Source organism: Heteronotia binoei, chromosome 12 (assembly GCF_032191835.1).
Source record: "Heteronotia binoei isolate CCM8104 ecotype False Entrance Well chromosome 12, APGP_CSIRO_Hbin_v1, whole genome shotgun sequence".
Lineage (NCBI taxonomy): Eukaryota > Metazoa > Chordata > Lepidosauria > Squamata > Gekkonidae > Heteronotia > Heteronotia binoei.
The window spans coordinates 60,992,299-61,008,380 of NC_083234.1; the positions used below are offsets into that span (position 1 = coordinate 60,992,299).

General features: G+C 43.6%; 1 protein-coding gene across 1 annotated transcript; it reads right to left on the reverse strand.

Moving 5' to 3' along the window:
• Positions 1-3,184: 3,184 nt before the first annotated feature.
• Positions 3,185-15,208, reverse strand: LOC132580225 (protein CutA homolog). Its single transcript, XM_060250924.1, has 6 exons — positions 14,933-15,208; positions 13,075-13,223; positions 4,734-4,793; positions 4,590-4,635; positions 4,087-4,136; positions 3,185-3,764 (listed from the first exon to the last, which is right to left on the reverse strand). The coding sequence occupies exons 1-6, from the start codon at positions 15,062-15,064 to the stop codon at positions 3,662-3,664; spliced, it is 540 nt and encodes a 179-aa protein (XP_060106907.1). The 5' UTR covers positions 15,065-15,208; the 3' UTR covers positions 3,185-3,661.
• Positions 15,209-16,082: the final 874 nt, after the last annotated feature.

The following is a 16,082-nucleotide window of genomic DNA, read 5'->3' on the forward strand; positions in this document are numbered from 1 at the left end:
CTTGCATCGTTCTGTCTTGGCCAAAGTGAAAATATCCCTCCTGCCCTGGCCGCAAGGCACACCCCATGGGGGTCAGAGTACACTCAGCAATCATAATTGCACAATCACAGTGTCCTTGACAGCTTTAAATATCAGCACTCTCCTTTTGATTCCTGAGCAATAAACTAAAATTCCATTTCTAGATAACTGCATTTTAGGCATCCTTGGTCCTCGCTGTACTCCCTCCACCCCTCACAGCTGCATCTGTCATCCTAGCTTAGCAATGGCTCTCTTTAAAAGCCTTTTCCCCTCCCCAATGACAGCTCTCAAAACTGGTGCATAAATGGATTTTTAAAGAAAAATACCATAAGCCATCCGAGCTTTCTCCTCCAATGGAACGAGCTTTGCAAAATTTGTTATGCATTTCTTGCCAGTCCAGAGAATATAAACAGCTTTATCTCTTTCCCCAAAACTGTATTTTGCAGTCATTTCTCCTTTTCTGTAAGTGTGCATGTGTGTGCAGAAGATCCATTTCCAGACATTAAGAGCATTGTCATCTAATGGACCAACAGCGGATTAAAGAGATGCATCCCCTGCTTTGGAATTTATCATACAGATACTCAAGAAAAACCACTTTGGAGAGATGAAAACAGCAATTTGTAGCAAATTTGTTCCATTTGCCGAGACTCTACTTCAAGGGCAAAAAGGCACATACAATCCATTTGTCTTTAGGCAAATGAAAGTGGGCGACGGTTTCGTGCGTATGCTTCTATAATTGTACCCGGGGCAAAGGTAGAACTGCAGGGTTTTAAAAGACCAGGGAGAAGGCAAACTGGATTGATTGATTGATAGATATTACTTTTTTGTAAGGTAGGACATGAGAAAGGAGTACCAGTTGGGCACTACCCTGCATGAGTCTGAACTTGCAGCTGCGGCAAAGCTGCATGTTTGATTCTTGCACAAAACATGGGTGCTGAATCCAGCTTGCTTACAAAACAAGTTTCTGATCCCTATTAATTGTAAAGAGATATATTTCATGGTAGGAGCGGTGGAGATGCCTCCACGCTTTAATGAGGAGCTGTTTTTATTTGTAGCCTTCAGGACAAAACTCAGATGGGCTTTGTCAAACAACAAAACCTGCATTTCTTGCTCGTTTCTCAAGGCACATGCAGCAATTGCTACTGTCTGGCAGCAGCATTTGTACTGCAGAATCACAGTGTGGCCAACCAGCTGTAAATTTCTCAAAGTCAGCTGCACTGGCACGAAGCAGCCAGCTGTCAAGCACACTGTTGAAAAATGCAGCAAAGTTCAGTGCTATGCTTGGAAGTAGGTGGCTAATGGGATTGTAATCTGCATTGAGACCCCTTAAACTAGAGGAGTATAAAAACTCTTTTTTCTAACGTTTGCTGAAAGCTCTAAAGCCAGAGGGATAGACCCATTCTCAAGGAGGAAAAAAAGAGATTATTCTTACCCAGGTTGCCAGTGACTTCAAGCAATGCGTTTGTGTGTGTTCCATAGTCTGCCCCCCCGCTAACCTTGGAAAATAATAAGCCGGCAAACAGCCATGGCACTGATGATGTCATCAGTGAACAGGCAATGACCACTGCAAAACCTCAGAAACCAAGGGCCCAGCCAAGAAAAGGAGGGCAGCTGTGGTTGGGCTGGAGCCAGAAGATTCCACCTGCCTTAATGGAGCAGCAGGTCAGAAGACAAGCATCCTGGCTAGGGGTGAGGCTCAGAAGAAAGGCCTGAGGAGGGGATGGTTTAGGGTTGCCAAGTCCAATTCAAGATATATCTGGGGGCTTTGGGGGTGGAACCAGGAGTCATTGGGGGTGGAGCTAGGAGCAAGGGGGTGACAAGCATAATTGAACTCCAAAGGGAGTTCTGACCATCACATGGAAAGGGGCCATGTGCCTTTTAAATGCTTTCCCTCAATTGGAAATAATGGAGGATAGGGGCACCTTCTTTTGGGGCTCATAGAACTGGATTCCCTGGTCCAATCTTTTTGAAACTTGGAGGGTGTTTTGAGGAGATTCATGCTGACTATGCTGAAAATTTGGTGCCTCTACTTCGGAAATCAGCCCCCCCCCCCCCCCTCGAGCCCCAGATAGCTGCAGATCTATTCTCCATTATACCCTATGGGAATCAGGCTCCATAGGGAATAATGGAGTGCCTAGAGCAGGCATTTCCCTCTCCCCTTGCTTTCTGATGACCCTCAGTTGGGGGGAGGGCCTCCAAACCGGGGGATCCCCTACCACCATCTGGGGATTGGCAACCGTAGGCTGGTTGGAAGGGCCCTAACTGGGGCCACGGAAAGGAAGCCTGGGAAGGGGGAACCTGGCAATGCAGGGAAGGCAAGGCAGTTTCCCCCCTGGACTTCATGTATTCCTGGGAAGTGTGGTGACAGGGGACTGGGTCTAGTCTGGGTGGAGATGAAACCAAGGAAGCTTATAAGAAGGACACATTCACACTTGGCTGGGTTTGAAGAAGAGAGAGCAGTGGAGAGTCAGCCCAGGGGAAGGAGAAGGGCCAGGCTGCCAGAAACCCCTCCCCTTCCTGATTCTGAGGTTATCAGAAGTCATACTCTCTTCCACTAGGGTGGCAGAAAGTGGGAGCCCCGTACTGGAGTGCAGGGAACTTCGCAACATGGTGGAAAGTGTAGGTCCCACCCCTACCATGAGGCACCCCAAATCCCATTTGTTAGCACTGCCAGGCTTGACCAGCAGTCACCCATTACTCTGGCCTCCTGTGTCGCTAGCAGGGATGCACAGGAACACAGTTCCGGATGGCTTGGTGTCAGGGTGTGTGGCCTAATATGTAAATAAATTCCTGCTGGGCTAAGCGAAACAATGGTGGCATCAGGGGGGGGGTGTTGCCTAATATGCAAATGAGTTCCTGCTGGGCTTTTTCTACCAAAAAAAGCCCTGGTTGCTAGCAAATGCAATAGTGGAGACTCCATCAGAGGAACCTTCCACTACTGCCCCACTGAAGGCTGCTACCTCAATGGACTTGGCCTAGTTTGGACAATGGCTGGCCAGACACCACGAACGCATCATCCAAAGAATGGCTGGCCTTCTTTGCCGTGATACCATCTTTGCTGCGATACCGTCTTGCTATCCTCAATTACTGTATTTTAGACCTTCAGTATGATGTAGAATGTGCCCAACTGAAGCTGCCATCTGTAACACTGTTCTGATTTTAACTGTAAGTTTTAATTATTGTTTTATTATGTTGTCATCTGCCTTGAGCCCGTTTCCCGGAAAGGGCAGAATATAAATTAACTAAATAAAAATAAATAAATGAGCTAGCTCAACAGCATTGCGAGAGTCAAGTCCCACTGGTACAGAACCTTTACCATGCCTTTGGTTGCAGCCAGATTGCCCTGTACTGGTCCCCTGGCATTTCAAGTAATAGATGCCATCTTGTAAGCAGATCTGAATGTGAGGGCTGATCATTTCCAACTTGCTCGTTCTGTGACTTTCCTTGAGGAATCATCTCCACGAAACGTTTCATGGAAACCAACCTTGAGAGGATTGCACCAAAGTTCCAGCTGCTTCTTGAGCTCAGTTTCTGCCCTCTGATGCTCTTCAGACTCACGAGATTCCTTCTCACCTCTCTGTTGTACATAGACATGCCAAGGAGCAAAGCATCATCTGGGAGAAGGGCCAGCCAATGACACCAATTAACCATACGGAACGCTCTCTTCAATCCATTTCAGATAGGCTGGGTTTCCTTGGTCAATGAGCAGGCTGATAATTTCAGGGGTTTCGAAGGGATGCATGGATCTGAGAGAGGAGAGACACACAGGCAATGTGAACATCTCTAGCTGAAGTGAAACCCAGGAGTGGGGGTAGCTGCAAAGTATAAGGATGGAAAAGTTATATCAATTATTTTTTTCATTACAAGCTGCCTCAAGTAGGTGTCTGGACCTTTAAAAAATGAAATTTAAATACAATAAGAGTATTCCACCCTGGTGTACCATACAAATGACAAATTAGGCACATACTTTTTAATGTGAAGGTTCTAGCCCTCATGAGCGTAGAGCAGTTCTTTGAGAAACCTTATTTGATCTCAACTGATTTTTTTTAACCATTGGCGGAACCTCACCTGATGTAGTCTGACAACTCCCTGATTTTAGATGTCCTTGTTTTCACTAGCTGGAATGGAAAGAGAAAGCAAGAAGATTAGGCATGGTCAGGGCATGGTAATAATGTCTTTTGCAGTGGTGGCTTCAGCAGACCATTTCTGAAACTGGTGAACCCGAAAGGAAATGTCAGATCCCTAGGGATTTGATGAGATTTCAGAATTCATCTCTGTCTTTTACAAATCAGTGTAGCACAGCATCTAAAACAGGGGGTACCTTAGAAAAATATATTTCCAGACAAATTTAAGCATAGGCATCATTGTTAAAGGTGAGAAGTCATTAAACTGCAGACATAAATAAGTAGTCTGGTCAGTTCTTGATCATTTAATAGGTAATTGTTCTGATTCTCAGCAGGTGATAGGGAGGCAGGAAGCAAAATTTTAATTCACCTCGGCCAGGGGATAGCTGTGGTTGATCCTGCATCTTTATCAACCTAGGGACTAATATACCCTCCTCGAATGCTTACCAGAAGTATCTCTGTAGCTTCTTCAATCTCCCCTTTCCAAATATATCTGCATAAAAAGCCAAGAAAAAAGCCACCATTAAAAAAAAAACCATACAGATGTATTATTTTTCTGGGGCAGTCAAATGGGCTCTGCATTGGACTCACATGGTTGAACTTTTGGGGAGGATGTTCACACAAGCAGCCAGTTTCCGGTCCATAATCGCCCTAGGAGAAGCAGACAACACTCATTCACCTGCAAGCATTCTTCTTCCGGACCAAGAGTGGCCAAACTTGCTTAATGTAAGAGCCACATAGAATAAATGTCAGACGCTGAGAGCTGCAAAACAGAAAGGAAGAAAAGCAAATAGATGGGGAGAGGGAGAGATCGAAGGAAAGCAACTTTAAATGCATTCTCCAAGCTGCTGGCTGGCTTGGCTTGGAGAAGTGATTTAAAGAGAGAAATGCCTTCTCCAAGCTGGCCGATGGAGTGGTGGGGGCCTCAATATGTGTTAAAGAGCCACAAGTGGCTCCCGAGCCACAGTTTGGCCACTCCTGTTCCAGACTCTGCAGCATCATTCATATCATGCTGTGAGTTCAGCATTCATTACTACTAACTGCTATGAATGATTACTAAGAGCTGGTGGGTTATATAGCATCTGCACTGTTGGAAGAATTCTGCCCTCCTCCCAAGCATCTGTCTCCAAAATCCTCTAGGATTTCAGGGGCTCAAGGAAGCTGATTTCTCTCCTCTCAGTAGGGTTGCCAGCTCCAGGTTGGGAAATACCTGGAGATTTTTGGGGGGTGGAGCCTGAGAAAGGTGGGTTTTGGGGAAGGGAGGCGCTTCAATAGGGTATGCCATAACATCTACCTTCCAAAGCAGCCATTTTCTACAAGTGAACTGATCTCTGTTAGCTGGAGGTCAGTTGTAATCCCAGGAGATCTCCAGCCACCACTGGGATACTGGCAACTCTACCTCCTTCCTTTTCCTCCTTTATCTGACACTTAGCTAGTCTCAACCTTTTGTTCTTCATGCTAAGTACTCAGCACACTGGGTTTTTAAAAAAAATTATTTATAAAGCCATTTTTCTGTACGTTTGTGGAGATCTGCAAGTATGCAGAGACCCACTGTCTGTAAGTGGCCCTCTTATGTGCCTTTTGTCATCTGCACGGGGGCAGCTGGTTTATTAGAGATATGGTGGCAATGATCATGATGCTGATGATCATTTATAGAGGACTATTGGTATACAAAACCCAGACATCACCAACACACTAGAAATAATATGGTATTTCCAAAGAATTTCCAAAGTGTTAGCTGATGTCTGAAATCACATCCCGGTTTCCACCCCACCACTGCTTCTTCCATCGCCTCAAGAGGCAAGGGCTTCAGGAGAAGAAGAAGACTGCAAATTTATACCCCACCATTCTTTCTGAATCAGAGTCTCAGAGCGGCTTACAATCTGCTTTATCTTCTCCCCCCACAACAGACACCCTGTGAGGTGGGTGGTGCTGAGAGAACTCTCACAGAAGCTGCCCTTTCAAGGACAACCTCTGCAAGAGCTATGGCTGACCTAAGTCCATTCCAGCAGCTGCAAGTGGTGGAGTAGGGAATCAAACCCGGTTGTCCCAGATAAAAGTCCACACACTTAACCACTACACCAAACTGGAGAGTGATCAACCTACTTCTGTTAGCTGATTGGCTTTTACAGTACTAAGATGAGTTACCCCTTCTAAATGTACAGAAGTCAATGGACTTAGAAAGATATAACTTTGCTTACACGTGTCCTGTGAATTACTTTTTGTACTATTGTGAGTTAATCATTTTAAAGATATTATTTTATGCAGGGCTTTTTTTTTTAGCAGAAACACGTAGGAATGCAGTTCCAGCTAGTTTGGCATCGGGGGTGTGGCCTAATATGCAAATAAGTTCCTGCTGGACTTTTTCTTTTTTTAAAAAGCCCTGATTTTAACTGTGATGAGGAGACTTATTGTTTAGTAGCTACCTGGAGAATCTCTGAACTGAGAGTTACCACCCCAAATATAAAATAATATTAGATATATACCAGCCAGAATGCTAGCAGGAAATTATGGAAAAATATTCTGAAGTAGGAGCAGCATTCTCCATTCAGTCTTCCATCACCTGCTTTCCTTTCCTTAATATCAGACCTTCTTTCTGAATCTGTTTGTAGGTCTTTTTTGTTCTACTGCTTTCAGATCAGATAATTACAAGAATGCTTGTGAAACTAATAGACCAGCTGCGCTCCACACCCAGGGAAGCTGGGCAAATACGAACGGATGCAGATTTATGCAAAATAGCTTGGGGTGTGGCTGCTCTTGCCAGGAGATGATGCCCGCACATCCCAGCGGCAGTTCCAAATTCTGCAGAACTAAGCAGGCCAACAAGGGACATGACAATTAGGATCTCCCAGGTGTTTTAAAAATAAGCTGATTAGCAGTTCCACAAAGCAGCAACGAAGATCAGGGAAGGGCTACTGAGCCTGATGGATCGGTTGTCTGACTCAGTTGAAAGCAGCTCCATAGGACTGCAGTTCTTCTGCATGACATTTAAATAATCTTTTAGCCTGTTACGTCCAAATATAAGGACCCAATAGGAAGCTGGATCCTGCAAGTCAGAAAAACTCACTTGAGAAATGGCTGTACAGTTCAATGGGCATGAGCGTTGCATGTCAAAAGTTCTGCGTTCCAAACTACAGTTCAGGCTCTCGAAGGAGAAGCTAATACTAGCTTGAGTCGACAGCCAAACCAGTGTAGGTGTTGAATCTGAGCAGCCTATATCTTCCAGGTCTCCCACTTCAACAGGAGAACTCCTGCTAGGGGCTCCCAATACTTGCTGCTGCTCAGTAGGATGGCGGGGAGGGGGAAATGGAGCAAAAAGCATTGTTATGGCAAAGTCATGATGATATCACTTCCAGAGTGAAACCACAGAATTTCCTGTGAATCCTAGAGTGACACGTAGAAGTGTTGTGTTGAAAAATACTTGGGGACTTTGGGGGTGGAGCTGGGAGAGGGTGGGGTTTGGGTAGGGAGGGGCCTCAGCAGGGTACAATGCCATACAGTCTGTCGTTCCAAGCAGCCATTTTCTCCAGGGGAGCTGATCTCTGCCAGCTAGAGATCAGTTGCAAAAGCAGGGGATCTCCAGGCCCCACCTTTTGGGTTTGTACAGAAGTGACTCCACAGTATAACTGTAGCCTTCCTATCTCCCTGAACCTCAGTCTTCTACCAGGTGCAGGTCAGGTTCAGATCCCCCTGTACCACAAATTTCACTGGATTCCTTTGGGCCAGTCACTCTCCCTCAGCCTAACCTACCTCACAAGCTTGGAGAGGAGGAGAATGAAGCATGCCCTGAGCTCCTTGGAGAAATGACAGAATAAACATGTACTAAATTCAAAAAAATTGACTGGATGGAGCAGGAGTATGAAAATTAGTCTTTTGCAACTTCTGTCTCTTCTGCCAGTTCTAAAGAAATATATTCCCATCTAGGTTTTATTATAAATGCATGTACCTTTCCCATAATTTTTTAAAATCCAAAAGTCCCTTGGGCAGGCTGCGGTTTTGAGCAGAGGACCAGGAATGGTAGAGATGGAGTGTTTAACCCTTTCCTACTCAAATCACCCCAGCTGCTTTCCTGAAAGCCACTTTGCAAATGGAGTGGAGGAATGGCAGGCGGAGGAAGGCTTAACCATCCATTCCTCCCCTCAGATTTGCAGCTTCCTCCAAAAGCAGCACTGGAGAGGTGGGGAGGATTCTGTTTGTTTGCAACTGTGGCATCTAATTTCAACCTGTACAGTCTTTTCAGGGAAAGAGCAGGGTACATCTCTGTATAAGCAGTGGATGTTATTTCCCACCTGGCTCCATATGGGATGACTGTTGCATAATCCACATTCCACAGGGCCAGGTTTGCACTGAACACACGTATCCAAGAGCAAAGTTCAGATAAAATCCACATAGCTGGGAAAATCAAATTATCTTTGTTCCCTAGCACAGGTGTACTGCAAAGCTAAACACTGCATCAGGGATAGGCTCGCGGTATAATGATAAACTGTATTTAATTGTTGTATATTTCTTGCAGGTGTATTTTAAAACTTGGGCTCCGATTGCTTTGATAATGTGTTTATTTTTGGTTTTAATGGTTTTTAAGATATGATTTTTAGGTGCCTCGGTGGTTCTGCTGAGGGCGAAAGAAAAGGTATAAATTTTGTAAGTTAATAAATAAAATAATTAAAGGAGTCGATGCAGTCTTTTCTGCTTTTCTTGCTTCCAGTGGGCTGTTCTTATTTGACTTGTAGGAAGCCATCTATAGGACTATTTCTGTTACCTTTCAATTCCACATATTACTGTTGGTTTCACTTTCGGTGTTGCCAGTAATTATTCTTTGTTTCCTTTATGGCATTCATAAACCATTGCTTTGCAACCTGTCTCACACATAACTGTTGAAAAGTCCATGCCTTTTACAGGAAATATTTGGGACAAGCCAATTTGGCCTAGGGTTTTTAGGTACATGCCTGGCACCCTCAGGACGCCTGGAAGGAGGGCAGGTGAAAAGAAACATTGCTCTGTGTGGATCATCACTTCTAGGTGTAGACTTGGGAGTAATGTCACCATATTGAGTGACACTCTAGGAAATTCCTACAGCCTCACTCAACATGATGACATCACTTCCAGGTCTTCACCTGGAAGTGATATTACTGCATCAAGCAATGTCTCCTTGCCCCGTCATTTCTTCACCACTGCTCTAGTGAGTATGGGTTGGGGATGAGAGGCATTGCCAGAATTTGCCAGCTATCAGCTGGCAAATGGTATGTCTAATCGGGTCCTACTTTGATTTTGTTGTTTGTGAGAAATGAACCTATGAGTCTTTATTTTCACACTACATTCTTTTTCCTCATGTTGATTTTCTCCTCTGAAGATTAGCACTCTTTACTGCTCAAGGCGAGGGGCCACAGCTTAGTAGAGCATCTGCTTGGCATATAGAAGGTCCCAGTTTTAATCCTGGGCATCTCCAGTTATTAGGTTGTAGGTAATGTGAAAGACCTCAGTCTGAGACCTTGGAAAGCTGCAGCCAGTCAGAGTCAATTAGACCAACCCAGACAGATGGGGGTAGGGAGAGGGGTCTGACTTCATGTGCTGTGTATTGTTTTTGCTATCAGGAGCATCTCAACTGCATGAAAATGGCATCAAAGAATCAGCAGCAGCAATGGAAAACAAGCACACGAAACCAGATGATAACAGACGATCAAAACAAAATGAGAACTGCTGTAACAGCTCATCTCCTGGTTTCTGTTTCCAACTGATGAGATCTACTGGTTGATAGTGGGGGGTTTTGCAGAAAGGAAGGATGCAGGCATTAAAAAAATATATTATTTAAATGGGGGAACACAGCAGAACAAAGTTCTGGAGCCTCTTTGTGGAAACAAAATTCTCCAGAAATGTTTAAAAGTTAATGTGCTTCTTCATTTCCTTTTCAAGAGTTCTAGAACCTCTTTTTCCAGGAAAAAAGCCCTGGAAGGATGTATGCATTCTCAAGTGTAGGGCAGGTTGTGGGGTTTGTGTAGACAGAGGTTAAATGGAGGGTGAATAATTAACCAATGGGAGCGATCAAGAGCTTGATCATTGGCACCCATTTGGTTTGAAAAAAAAAATCCTTTCCCCCGGTAAACAACAGTGATTTTACTCCTAATGAATTAGTTCTTATATTGTCTCATGTGAATTTGTTACCTGAAGTCTTTTTTGGGTGCGTGCCCACAGACTCTTATTACTCACTGAACTGGGTGTTGGGGGAGTGAACAGCGGTGCACAGTTTACAGAAAGGCGCTCCAGGAGGGACTCCCCCCCCCCCCCTTCTCAGTAAACAGTTCCTTCATCAACAGAGAAGCAGTGTTCCAAACAGAGGGGACCATTCAAGAAAAGCTCCAAGCTGGAAACCATGTGGAACGCTACAGCACAGACCACTGGGCACACAGGAAAACTTTCCCTAAGAAACTGCAAAGGTGTGCTCTCCCTCCTCCCGTGGCACTAGATGGGAAAGGTACGGGACCGTCACCAGTTTTAAGATTACAGTGTCTGAGCACACAAACTGCAAAATTAGGAGAAGCATCTGGAGAACCAAAGCCCACCTTAAAAACAAACCAAGTTTATTTGTCATAAGCTTTCAGTTGTCTTCTTTTTTTTTTACAGTAAGTTTCTAGCCTACACAGATTTGGCCTTCTATAAGGCCAAACATTTCTGATCTGGATAGCTTGCATTCTTTTGAAAACAGCACGTTTCTTGTCTACCTGGCTGCAAAGGTAGCCTTGAATGTGAGGGAGGGAAAAAGAGGCTAGGCAGGATTTTCAAAGGGTCCAATGAGGGGCCTTCAGTTTCCTGCATAGCTCCTTCCCATGATTAACAAAATGAATCACAAACACTGCACACAGAAGGAAATCCCAGTAATTAGCATAATTTACAGAGGTGTAACATTGGGAGCTTCTTCATCTGCAATATTATGGTTATGTTTTTTAAAAAAGTCTCAGATGGCCCAGCCAGCCAGGCAGACTTGGCACCTGCTTGGGATGATGCAATCTAAGGAGTGCACCTGCCTCTTATTCCCTACTCCATCCTCATTGGCAGTATAAGGAAGAACACAGATGATGTCATGGCGAGGTGCCAGGGTGGATGGGACCAACACTTTAAATTGCCCAGCTGGCAAAGATCCTTGGGCTGGCCCAGACCCAGAATAAAGAAGACTTTGTGTTTAGAAGCTGATGGTCCTCTCTGAGGATTAACTAGACTAAATATTTAAAGACATGACAATTGACTAACAGGAAAAAGAGGCTGCAGTGATAGGGCCACTGTAGCACTCTCCAAAGGGATTTCCACCAAATGCAAACTATCTTCAGCTCAATTTCCCCCTTCGCCACTGATATGGGATGTGGGGAGACAAAAACATGGGGGGGAAATGCTATGTGCCCTAAATGGTCATATTATTATTAATGTTATAAATATATAGAACTACACAAAAGATGGCAAAAATATAAATGCACAACACAATTGCAGAAAGACAACCAATTAATTCCACACTACTCAAGTACGAGTACCACTCAATGACAAAGTCTTTCAGACAGAGTCCCAACAAACTCAAACAGATAAGGGAGAAAAGACTCCAAAACCTTCTTCAAGATGATGGACTCTGGAAAACTCCCAAATAATGCCAAGGTCTCTTGCCCAACGATCGTTTCAACACAAAACAGGTGCCTTTTTCAAGGGCTGGACTTCTTCCTCAATAAAAATTTTCATGGAACGGCACAGTCTTCAGAGGCATAATATATGGTCACAGCAGGACCTACAAATTTTAACGCCTAGCCAAGCTGTTCATTTTTAAGAAGGATTTAAAATGATTTATAAGTTAAAAGCAAGAAAAAAAGTTAAAAAGAAAGCTAAAACCAATTAAAGACCAAAAAACATTATTTAAAACAAAAGCTAACATAAACTAAAATCACTATCACAATGATAAAAGCTAAAACAAATTAAAATCAGCTAAAACAATGCTCCTCTGTAGCAGAGCATAGCCTGTAAACACCTAGTCACGCCCACAGGTGAAACCTATCATGTATCCTCCAGCCACAGCACTGTTCTCAACGCAGTTGGAACTGGACCAATTTGACCCAAATTAAAATAAAAAATAACAATAACATAAAAGATAAAACACATTGCCATTGTGAAAACTACAGCTGTAAAAATGGAGGAGAGTAAACAGTCTCTGTTTGTATCACAGCTATTGCCCTCTCACACCCTGAGCTAATTAGGCTACACTCGGTGTCTTATCAATGGGCAGGGCTTTTTTTGAGCAGGAATGCACAGGAATGCAGTTCCAGCTGATTGGCATAAGGGGGTGTGGCCTAATATGCAAATGAGCTCCTGCTGGGCTTTTCCCACAAAAAGCCCTGTGTGAAACAATGGTAATGTCAGGGGGTATGGCCTAATATGCAACTTAATTCCTGATGGGCTTTTCCTACAAAAATAGCCCTGTACGGGCACAGAGAAAACATCTTGGAACTAAAAGTAAAAAGGTTTCAGCCTGCTGAAACAGCTGCCTTGAAGCAAAACAAAGCAGAGCAAAGCAGGATCCAAACCAGAAAGTTTGAAAGAACAGATATCAGATAGAAAAGAGAATGTAGCTCTTTATGGAGCACAACAAAACACCACCACCCAGCCAGCCAGAAAACAGAAAATCAGGGTGGGGATCCATGTGTGCTTTTCTAAGCCTTCTGGAGGAAGAGTACAATTTTTTTAAAAAATATCAACAGATACTTAACACTTTCATATATTTCAGGGTTGAAGGCTAACCCTGAAAACAAATTTGAAGCTAAACTTTGACTCCAAATAAACCTTGAGCAGTCTCTGTTTGCATTGTCCTGAGCAAATGCTCAGCAGACAAGCTGCCTAGTGGTTTGTCAACAAGGATTTCAATTATTCATAGTGCACAAGCAGGAGAATGTGTCTGTCACCCTACCTTGCAATATCTCTTGCAATCTGTTCATTGGGGCAGTTGACGAATGCCACAGAATGAGACCCAGAGATGTAGCTGCCGGTCAGCGCTGCATGCAGCTGAAGACCAATTATTCTCAACACTGGATACATCAGCAAAGATAAACTCAAGACCTAGTGAAAGTGCAGAAAGTCGGTCAGTTAATGAGCCAGCTGGAATAGGCTCAAGTGTCTTGGAGGAAGGCCAGGATAGAAAATTTAATTGACAAAATATATGTACTTTTTCTCACTTAAAATTAGCAACACTCATCAACCCCAAACAAATTACTTTTATATGGTGCAAATTTCAGCAACCCTCAAAGAATTCCCAGACCTGTATTTCTGCTTGGAAAGAAGGTATGCCCAGAGCAGTGACTCATACAGAGATGCATATGGCTGAGAACATGTGATTGGCCCAAGGTCACCCAGCAAGCTTCCATGGCAGAGTCAGGATTTGAACCTGAGTTTTACCAATCCTGGCCTGACACCTAAATGTATTTCTGTGCCATAGCTGACACATACAGGATAATTTGATGGGAATAAGATGGTAGAATGGACAGTACCACTTCAAAGGGGGGGGGTGGAATTCCAGATTTCATCTTTTTGCATAAAAAGAATCCAGTGCAAATAGAAAACTAATATGACAGGAAGTACCCTATCTCTTGGTTTGCTGTGCTGTCTACTGATGATTTATGTTTACAGGAAGGTAGTTTTGTATTTTTTAAAGCAGAGGATGGTTTCAAAATGTAATCCATCACTCACAGCACGGTGCAGTTCATTTCAGCTTTTTGTCAACCTACCACCTCATTTTCCTAGATGCATGATCTCGGCCGCTTGAGAAAGATCCCCCAGTTTATAACTACACGACACATTAACTGTTGAACTTTTATTTTATGTGACACCTTGAAAATAGTATTAAAATGAAACACTGCTTTAAATATTTTCAGCCATGGTTGATGGAGGGGGGAGATTACTATTTAACAACAAAGAAGGAATATTATGTTTAAACAATGTATACATTTTTAACAGAATTCTGTTTTGTCAGACAAGCAGAAAACCTTAAATCTATGCCTATCATATGGAGGGGGAGGGGGAGCGTTCAATTCCCAGAAATTAGATGCGGCATTACTAGCCAAATGCACTGAAGCATTATATATAATGTGATAATCAGCCTCTCTCAGTATTATTAAATTTTCTTTCTGAGATGAGATCACCTGTTATTATAACATTCAAGTGGGGAAGAGTCCTATGACGATGTTTCCTCTATCTTGTTTAAAAAATGAAAAATCGTACTTAGTCCCAGTGTTCCCTCTAAAATGAGTTAGCGTGAGCTAGCTCACAGATTTTTTAGCCTCCAGCCGGCTCACACATTTTTGTCTTAGCTCGGAAAAATGGCCCCAGAGCACAATAATTTATGCAGTAGTTCACAAATTTATTGCCAGTAGCTCACAAAGAAGAATTTTTGCTCACAAGACACTGCAGCTTAGAGGGAACATTGCCTAGCCCTGTGTTTAGGACTCTCTTCGGTATTTCGCAGTGCCATCCTAAACAACAATATCACATCTGTGAGGCAGAATCTGCCATCTGAAATCTTTGTAATCTTAGATTTTATATTTTAAATTGGTTTTTTACTGTTTTCACTATGGACCGTTTTTATGATGTAACCTGCCCTGAGCTTGTTCTACGGGAAGGGCGGGCTAAAAATCGAATAAAATAAATAATAATAAATAAATAAGCAGTTACACCCTTCTAAATCTACTGAAGTCAATGGCCTCACTCGGTTAGGTTTGCACTGTTGGTCAATTTCATCCCACTTGTGAAAAGAACAGAGATGTGAAACTTACCACCAGCAGCGTGAAGCATCCTGAGCGGCAGTTGGAAGCGCCCAGAAGCGCCCGGAAACGTTGGATTAACCAATCTACTTTCAACATCCTTCTCCTTTCCCAGTCATTTATCACCTCCCATCCCCCCCCCATCTAGAGCATGGTCTAAATTGCTGCGCCCCTCCCTGTTTTCGTCTACCTTTGCACGCTCGATGTGCTCAGGTGGTCGTTGGAAAAGTTGACTGTTCCATGCAAATACAAAGCGAGCAGGCGATTGGTAGTCCCCGCCCCATAGCAGCCGGTCTCCGCCTCTCTTCTTTACTCGAACCGCTAATGCCAGCCGCTTCTTTGCTCATGTTTGTCCCCGCCCCCTCCCTCCCTTAGCCTCCCCAGCCATCCGGATCAAACTTTTTAAAAGGTGTGCTAGTTCTGCTTTTTGTTTTTAAATTGGCTTGGTCATGAAAACTGTGCATGTGCATGTTCAGTAACTGCTTTCTTGGGAAGGTTTATACACAAATATAAACGCAGGTACCATACTGTATACACACGGGATTTTTTTACATGTACAGATGCCCAAATTATCTTTCCTGTTTTGTAAACTCATGATCTTTCAAACTGTTGGGGTCATTTGTGGCCATCTCTCAAGTATACTCTGACAGCAATCCTGAAAAAGATTGCTCAGAATACTACCCAGATCTGTTCATTTGGGCTTCCAGTTCCTTCTTGAAAAGTGTTCTGAGAATGGCAATCAGCCAGTTTTTATTACTTTTTAAATTACTTTTATTACTTTTTATGGCTTTTTTCATCATGCCTTCCACTATGTGCATCTTTGTCAACATTTGCTTGCAAGTAGTATTTGGGCTTATTTTATTAGATTCCAGATCACTCATAATATCCATCTAAGGTGGTTGGTGGAGTAAAAGCCAAAATAGGGATGTCAAGTCTGAGTTGGAAAATACCTGTAGACTTTGGGGGTAGATCTGGGAGAGGGTGGAATTTGGGGAGGGGCCTCAGCCACAAGGTCTACCCTTGCAAGCAGCCATTTTCTCCAGGGGAGCGGATCTCTGCCAGCCGGAGATCAGTTGGAAAAGCAGATCTCCAGGTCTCACCTGGAGACTGGCAGCTGTAACCCAAGTTAATTATTGTTCAAATAGATTTTATTTTTACTGCA